Genomic DNA, 8995 nt, shown 5'->3' with positions numbered 1-8995 from the left:
TATCGATCTCTCATGTTATAACCTCAATTCTATGTGTTGTTGTTAATGTTATCCTCTCTCTTCATCTACGCGTACGCACAATGGCCGGAACGAGTGGCGTCTGGTCAAGGCGGGCCCCTTTTATGATAGCCACTACTACGAATACTACTCGTACGTCAAACATATATGTACGCAGCAAGAGGAAAATTAAGGACTGTTATTCGTCCCATCGTTTTCCTCAAGCAATCCAAGACTCCAATTGATGACGCAATTTAAACAACTGCGCTTTGAATTGGTATTGGTTAATTAAAATATGCGACGCACCTTTTCTTTTTTCGACGAAGCTAGGGATTAATTGCTTGACTTTGTTCCCCACTGTGGATGCATGGTTGCAACACCAAACGTTGACGCGCGCGTATATATGCAGCGGATCATGCAATCAAATTCTTGTTACGCCATCATGAATTTGACATTCGTGAATTATTGAAGCACAGACAGTCGTTTTCCTTCAAAAAATCCTCGGTCGGATCGATCGGTTCCCATTGTCACTGCCGCACTGTCAGCAGCCGCGCCGGCGTCGAGGTCCGGCAAGCAGAACGGAATCGGAGAAGAAGACAAGTAGTGTGGCCAGGTCCGATGAGGACCCTGCCGTGAGTTTCAGGAAGATGGTATTCAGTGTTCTGTTGTTCCTTGAGAAAGTATCTGCCGTCCTTGGGCTTACAAATGCAGGCATTACAAACCCACTTTGGGCCGGAAACTCCACTATTCCTGGGCCGAGCTCTTTTGCCCCTCCTGGGCCCTGGCCCGGCGGCTGACGCTCCTGGATGAGGGCCGGCAACACTCACTAGGGCACATCATATCTTCGCTTTGTCGGTTCGTGTGACATAATCCTTTATTATTAGAAGCTTAGATATCATCTGCCAATCGTTTATTCTGAAAAAAAAATCTGACAATCGTTTATAATTGATTAGTCGCGTGTTGAAACGAATAATGCGTGCATTAAACTAGGTCCGGCCAATAACTATCCTCCACAGCCACTTACTACTACCTGCTTCAAAAGTAGCTAGCTGTACAAATCAAAGTAGCCAATAACCTCCCATATTGTTAACTAATGTAATGGTTGAGAGTGAATGCTTATGACTTTGTCACACGAACCGACAAATTGCATAACAGACTCTACCATCATGTTCCTATCTTGATCGGAAAACATGTACATGGATCGTCTCATTTGGAGTCCAGACGAGGAAAAGAGGATTTTGGGGCTGATGCAGAGGCTAGCCAGATGTCAAAATAGGCCAAGTTGGTTTCCCAGAAAAATCGGCTAGGCCGAATTTGAAAACCGGCCAAGCCGGATTTCTCCGCCACACTGTCACCAGACCCACAAAAAAAAACAGGCTAAGCCGGTTTTCGCAGTCCGAGCCCAAACTACGAGCAAAAGCTCTCCAACAATTTATTAAAGAGCGAACAAAACCACTTAGAAAATGTTAACCAAGAACTAACAGGAGAGGAGACAGCCTACACTGTACACACACAGGGGGAGGAGCCAAGAACTAATATGGAACGAACTCGATATTTACGCTGCATGCGCTCCCTTTAATAAACAAATTATTAAGTACAGTTTAAACTGCGGATAGAATAGATATACGTACCACGTATCCAGGCATCAAATCTTTTGTTCTCATGCGACCTCGCAAAGATGTCGTCGCCCTCAAGTTGCAGCGCTCGGCAAGGCGAGCGCGTTACTGGACCACGACTGGCCTCCCGACCCGGCGACGTACCCGCCGGGGCGAGTCGTCGCCATCGACCTGGGCAACACTAACTCCTGCGTCGCCGGCTACGAGAGCGGCGAGACGACCCAGACCATGTTCCACCACTGCATCCCCTCCTGGGTCGCCTTCGCCGACGACGGCGCCGTCCTCGTCGGCGAGGACGCCATGAACCACGCCGCCGTCAACCCAGGGGCCGCTGTCTCAGACTTCAAGCGCCTCCTCGGCAAAAGGTTCACTCGCGTTTTCGAGCGGGAATTTGCTCAGAGCGTCAAAGAGAGTCTGCCATACAAGGTCGTCGAGGAGAACGTAGAACTTCACATCGAGGTGAAGACGACCAAGGACGGCGCAGTAGTCAGGAACGTCATCGGCGTCGAGCTGCTTACGGCAATGGTGCTGGCCAAGCTCAAGGAGACGACGGAGGCGAACCTCGGCCACCGGGTGGAGGCCGCCATCCTCACCCTCCCGCGCGCTGCAGTTCTCCGACGACGTGTCCAGGTCTGCGGCAGTGTACGCCGGCAGGCTTGCCGGCCTCAAGGCCGTGAGGGTCGCGCTCAGCGAGCCCATCGCGGCTGCCATCGCCTACGGCCTCAGCTGCGCGACGAGGGCAACGTCGTCATGCTGCACGGCGGCGGCGGCACGGCCGAGGCGAGCGTCTTGACGTTCGTGGACGGTGTGTATCAAGCCCTGAGCTCGCAGTATGGCCCGTTCTTTGGAGGGCAGGATTTCGACGGGAGGGTCGTGGACCACTTCGTCTAACTGGTCAGGAACAAGCATGGCAAGGACATTGCCGACGACGGCGCTGCTCTTGAGAAGCTGAAGACGGCGTGCGAGCGTGCCAATAAGACATTGAGCCATGCACCATGCAGGATCATGCGCAAGTGACCCTCGAATCGATCGTCGATGGCGTGGATTTTTCGGAGCCGCTGACACGGTATGAGTTTGAGGAATTGAACCATGATTTTTTCCTCAAACACTAGTAGAGAAATGGGTTGTAGTCCCGGTTAGGAACTGGCTTTAGTCCCGGTTTCCCAACCGGGACTACGAATCCGGGACTAAAGGTTCTGGCCTTTAGTCCCGGGTCACATAACCGGGACTAAAGGTCCATCCTCAGGAGAAAAATAAACGAAATTGTAGAGAGACCTCTCTTGCGATGTGTGAGATTCGAACCCAGGACCTCTTTCCTCGCGCATAAACTCGTTACCAATTCAGCTGTACACCACATGTGACATGGTCCTGGACACTCTCCTTTTGAATTGACCTGTGGGGTACCTTTAGTCCCGGGTGGGAGACCTTTAATCCGGGTTGGTAACACCAACCGGGACTAAAGGTGGCCTGCTATGAAAGCGTGCCAGGACAGGGGCCTTTAGTCCCTGTTGGTAACTCCAACCGGGACTAATTCTTTCTTTACTCCTGGACGCAAAAAATATCGAGACTAAAGCCCAAAATTAAAGCGGATGAAAGGTCATTTCTCTACTAGTGAAAGTTGTGGAGCTGGTGGATAGGCTGGTGTCACAAGTTGAAGTGGAGACCATTGATGAGGTGCTTCTCTTATTGGTGGAAGCACCATGATCCCAAAGATTAGGAACTCATCAGGGACTACTTTATTAGTGGCACGAAGGCGGTGGTGCTCCATATACAAGGCTCAAACCTGATGAGGTGGTCACCATTGGAGCTGCGGAGTACAGCAAACGACGAGATATGCCTTGTGTAGCAGCTGATGAGTTGACTAACGTTGTCAAAATGCAGATGTGTGCTTTTTTATTTTGGCACTATCAGGTGTTGGACGTTGCTTGCTGCGCCCTATATTGCTGGTGGTAGTGCCATGCCCCCTCACCCCATAAGCCTCTTTTAGAGCTGTAACAATCATGTACATATGATCACATCTTTTAATTTTGGTGATTACGATGACAGCATATAAGTCTAGGACTCTTAACATTTGTGCTAAAGATGTGTTAGACATGACAATATTATAGGTCCTAGGGATGCAAGAAAAGAAGTGACGCGAAGTCTGTCCAATGCAAGAAACGGAGCAAAACAATGAAGTATATATATGTTGAAAACACCATTTATTTATATCATTGTATCCATAGTAAGGTCCTGCTCGTGGAAAAATGGACGTACGTGTATAGTATAATTCGGCCTACAGAAGTTTATACCAGTTAAGTCACTGTTCATTTGATAACGAGGTTTAGTTGACCGAGAGTCGTGTAGGCCAAGCTCCGAGGAGCCACTGGCCATAAGGGTGGTTGGCACAAGCGGCCAGGGGCGCGGCGTGCGAACCTCATAGCTACTAGTGATCACAGACTAGGTCGGCACAGATATATATAAGAGAAAAAAAATTCACATATTCAAGCATGAAAGGACGGGAGTGAATTTAAGTTTTAACATCTGCAGAAAGCTCAGATCCGTATTCTATATTGTATATAATAGAGATAAACAATAACAGAGAAACTACTGCAAAATTTATATGCCCACGACATGGCGCCTGCACAACGTGATCAACGCAATACATATATATACTCTGCAACACCAGTTCGTTAAGGTTCTATAACCTGGCAATCAGTCTTCAACCATTTGGAGAACCACGGGAAGACGACATCCTGCGGTGCGCTGACGATTTCTTACCCGATGGCCTGCGTTCATCCCGGATCTCACTAGGCAATCCCTGATTCTGGAGGCTCGAAGGCATTGGCCTATGCCTCCAGTGGTAGCAGAAGAGGACAAGGAACATGGCACAAAATACAGCTGCACCAATAATTGTTATCCAAAGTAGCATCTTGAAGTCACTTTGTGTGCCCTCTACGTCCACATCCGGATAGACCTTCACAACAGGAGTACCCATACCATAAGCAGAAGCATTTCCCTGGCGACGACACACTGGCCAAAAGAAGCCAACAGAACGTTAACAGATTAACACCCTAAACCACTAACATTGCTGTTAACAACTCTTTATGCTTCAATAGAAAACCGAATAAAAATGTGTACCTCTATAGCAATTGTGAGCAAGTGATGACCATGCTGTGACAATATGACTGTCCTTTCCCTGGCACAGAACATAGGATGTTGCTAGTGCTAGTCCATGACTTGAGTATTTTTTACTCAAGTAGCGACACAGGCAGCATGCACCACTCTCATTTCTAGCTGGCAAATTATCGATTGCATATAGCAGAGCTTCGCAGCATGAAACTGAGGGTGGCCTCCAGTTTCCATCAGGCTCCACACATGACAGTGTAGCAACACTCGTCAGATCAAAACGACAAGTACCAATTTCTTCACCCTCTCTCTTTGCCTCTGCAGATGAAAGGACTTGCTTGGAAGAGGCAAGTATTATCAGCAAGAAAAGCCACACCTGGCAAACTATAAAAAATGGATCAAACTCAAGGAAAATACATCGGATATATTTATCTAGTCAAATTTTATCTAAAATTAGCATAGTGATATTAATGGAAAACAATCATGAGATCAATCATCTCCACACATATAAACTAAATCAAATCATTACATAAAACAACATAACCAGTCAAATCACACACACACACACATACCATCCAAGTTATCAGGTGAAGCCGCGCCTATTACAACTGTCAACTCGACGACGACCTATATTTAACTCACATTTTGTGTACAAGCGCAAAGAGGTAACGTAAGCAATACCTCGTGCCCTGGCAAGGTCCCAAACATGCAGATCCTCGCTAGTGAGCAGCAAGCCTCTAGCTACACATGGAGACTCTCCATCAAACACACACACCTAGTCCGATGAATCCACAAGCTCCAACCACCTAGAATAATCAGAGAATTGAGGCCCTTCTTGACTTGAGCATTAACTGTCAGGGACCTTTCCCGGGGGCCCCTAGGGACGACTATGGCAGGGCATGGGGGAGAGGGCGGCACCTAGGGCAGGGGGAAGATTGGTCGGTTGATGTAGATGGCGCAGAGGGAGGGAGAGGCGGCGCTAGGGAGAGGCACGGGAGAAGACCAAGGCTTAGAAGGGAGAGGAGGGGATAGAAGGCCCTTGGCCTGTTCTATTCTTGCTTAAGATTGAAAGGTTACATAGCACCTCTATTTGTAGTCCTGGGAGACTTAGCCCCTAAGTAATCTAAACTTGTCCTCTAAGCCAGCTGATCCTATCTTCCCGGATCTGGACGTCGGCGGCGTGGCGGGAGGTCGCCCCACCGCTGGTTGCGCCCCCCTCCTAGTGGCGCGATCAGCCAAGGCCTAGCCAGCCTGGCCCCCTCCTGGGCCCTCCATTAGATGTATGACATTCACACGGGCAGTGATTTAATCGCCGGGTCGGGAACGGCCTCTCTTGTATTATAAAACTTCTATCTTCTTAAAATAAAATGATACGCAATACTCTTGTGTATTCGAGGAAAAAAACTGGCAGTGATTCTTTCCCACCAATAACTGAAAGAATGCTCCCTGGCTGCAAAATGCAGACGGCTCACCTACTCTATACATGAGTATATAGATATTAATTGTGTGCCTTCAAGAAACAAAGAAGGAACATTTTGATTCTGCTTTCATCAGAAATATTTGTCCACAACACTTTGATTCTTTTGCATTCAAGCCATCATTGAAGGCTTCAGGAGGAATCTTAATATGTTGGAAAGGGAGGATTTTCAATGGAGTGGAAGACTTTCATAATGAATACACAATAACAGTGGAATTCTCATCAAATCATAACAGTGAAAATTGGTTACTAACTACTGTCTATGAAGCAATCATTTGGATGCCAGATTGGCACGTTCCCGTTCACGTATCTGGGTCTGCCCATGGGCACGACAAAACCGCGTGTTGAAGATTACACCCCTCTAATGCACAAGATCGAACGAAGGCTTACTGCTTGCTCATCCTTGTTGTTGTACTCTGGGAGATTGCAGATGGTTAACTCGGTACTCACAGCGACAGCCACATATGCAATGTGCACGCTCAAGCTGCCAATGGGTGTGATTGACAACATTGACAGAGCCCGTAAGCAATGCCTTTGGAGAGGCAATGGCACAGCCAAAAAAGGAGGAAACCTGGCTGCCTGGCCCATAGTTATGAAACCGAAAAACAAAGGAGGTTTGGGAGTCATTAATCTATCCGTGCAGAATGATGCTCTTCTCATAAAACACCTCCACAAGTTCTACAACAAAGCTGATGTGCCATAGGTGAACCTCATCTGGAGTAAGCATTATTCCGACAAGGTGCCACACGCAACCAGGGAGGTCGGTTCGTTTTGGTGGAAGGATGTGCAGAGACTGAGTACTATCTTCAGAAACATAGCTCAATGTTCCCTTGGTAACGGCACGACGGTCACTTTCTGGGATGACCTCTGGACGGATGATGTGCTAGCACACTGCTTCCCTAGGCTATTCTCTTTTGCCAGAAATCCTAACATAAGTGTCAATGAAGTTATGTCTGCTGAAGATCTTGACACCCTCTTTGCTCTGCCCATTTCACAAGAGGCTTTTGAGGAGCTCCAAACGCTCAGTGTCTTCCTACAGTCACAGGCCTTTGATGAAGATAGTAAAGATATCTGGACATATCAATGGAGTAGTGCGACATATTCCTCGAGCAAGTTCTACAAGGTAGTTTTTTAGAGCCTGCCGGCACACCCAGTCTTCACCTGGCTCTAGAAATCCAAGTGTACTCCTAGAGTGAAGTTTTTTGCATGGCTGGTCCTAGTAGACAGATTGCACACTAAGACAATGCTAAGAAGGAGGAATTTGTTTACAGAAGATGATGATCACTGCATCCTTTGCACAGAAGGGATAGATGAGGATCTGGATCATCTTTTCTTTGACTGTCCATTCTCCAGGAGCTGCTGGGAGAAGATAGGCATACAATGGGACACGAGCCTCAGTTTATACCCAAGAATAGCGCACACAATGCAACAGCAGAATATACCTTTTTTGATGGAGGCTATAGTCATCGCCGCTTGGGAGATATGGAAGATCGAAAATGATAGAGTGTTCAACAATGGTCAAGTTTACGTCGGCATTTGGTTTAATAATTTCAAGAACCAGTGTCTACTTCAATCCCTTCGCTTTAAGGATGATCTAAGATCAGCCTTTTGTTTTTGGCTAGATGCATATAGTTAATTCCTGATGTAAGTCTGTACTATCTTAAATTTTGAAAATATAAAATGAAGTGCTGTGGGGATCTCCCCCATAGTTTTTGCCTCAAAAAAACACCTTGGGCCTTATAGAATTACCTCTGCATGGAAGACACTTCACATGGACAAACAAGCAGCTATCACCATTGCTAGAAAGACTTGATTGGTTTTTTACTTCAAATGCTTGGACCTCAAAATATCCAGGGACTCTAGTGAAAGGAATGGTGATGGAAACATCAGACCACTGGCTATGTGTGATAGAGATTGAAACCACAATCCCAAAAAGCAGAATTTTCAGGTTTGAAAATCACTGGTTAGAAAGAGAAGACTTCATCCCTACCCTACTTCAGGCTGGAATTGCCATCAGTCTGTTCTTGATCCAGCCAAGAGACTGACTGCAAAGTTCAAAAATCTCAGAAAAACTCTGAAGGCTTGGAACTCAAAGACTCCAGGATTAGTAGCTTCAATCAGCAACAATAAACTGATCCTCAATCAGCTAGATACCATTGAATCTTTTAGAGATCTTACTCTACTTGAGTGGAACTTCAGAGAAAGGGTATGCTCAAAATTGATCTCTCTTCTAAAGCAGCAAAGGAGTTATTGGAAACAAAGAGGGAAAATCAATTGGGTTAAAGAAGGTGATGCCAATACAAGATACTTCCATGCTCATGCCACCATATGGCATAGAAATAACTCTATTGCCACTTTACAAGATTCCACAGGGAACATACTATCAGGACATTCAAAGAGAGGCTGGGTACCACTGATATTAGACACATGCTATTTAACCTAAATGACCTTTTAACAGCTTCTGAAAATCTGAGTTCCCTGGAAATTCCCTTCACTAAACAAGAAATTGATGAGGTTGTCTCTGAGCTTCCAAATAACAAATCTCCTGGCCCTAATGGATTTAACAATGAATTTGTTAAGGGTTGCTAGGCTCTCAGAGCCACAGACTTTTACAAGTTGTGTGAGGCCTGCTATGAAGAAAATCCATGCCTCAGAAGCCTTAAAAGCTCCCATTTAGCCCTGATCCCAAAGAAAGCCAATCTTAGCATCTGATTACAGGCCCATTTCATTACCCAACACCTCCATCAAGATGTTTACAACACTTCTGGCAAATAGGCTGCAGAAGGTGATCAAGGGT

At 46.5% G+C, this 8995-nt stretch overlaps 1 protein-coding gene across 1 annotated transcript in view; it reads right to left on the bottom strand.

Annotated features, from left to right (window-relative positions):
* Positions 1–4117: 4117 nt before the first annotated feature.
* Positions 4118–8995, bottom strand: part of LOC136544907 (uncharacterized) — a 40321-nt gene continuing 35443 nt past the window's right edge. Inside the window, exons 6-7 of the mRNA XM_066536963.1 lie at positions 4734–5105; positions 4118–4625 (exon numbers count right to left, since the gene is read on the bottom strand). Of these exons, the coding sequence (XP_066393060.1) occupies positions 4315–4625; positions 4734–5105 (683 nt within the window). The 3' untranslated portion in view covers positions 4118–4314. The remainder of the gene's footprint in view (positions 4626–4733; positions 5106–8995) is intronic.

This window comes from Miscanthus floridulus, chromosome 3, assembly GCF_019320115.1.
Source record: "Miscanthus floridulus cultivar M001 chromosome 3, ASM1932011v1, whole genome shotgun sequence".
NCBI lineage: Eukaryota > Viridiplantae > Streptophyta > Magnoliopsida > Poales > Poaceae > Miscanthus > Miscanthus floridulus.
This window is presented reverse-complemented; position numbering and strand designations above follow the sequence as displayed.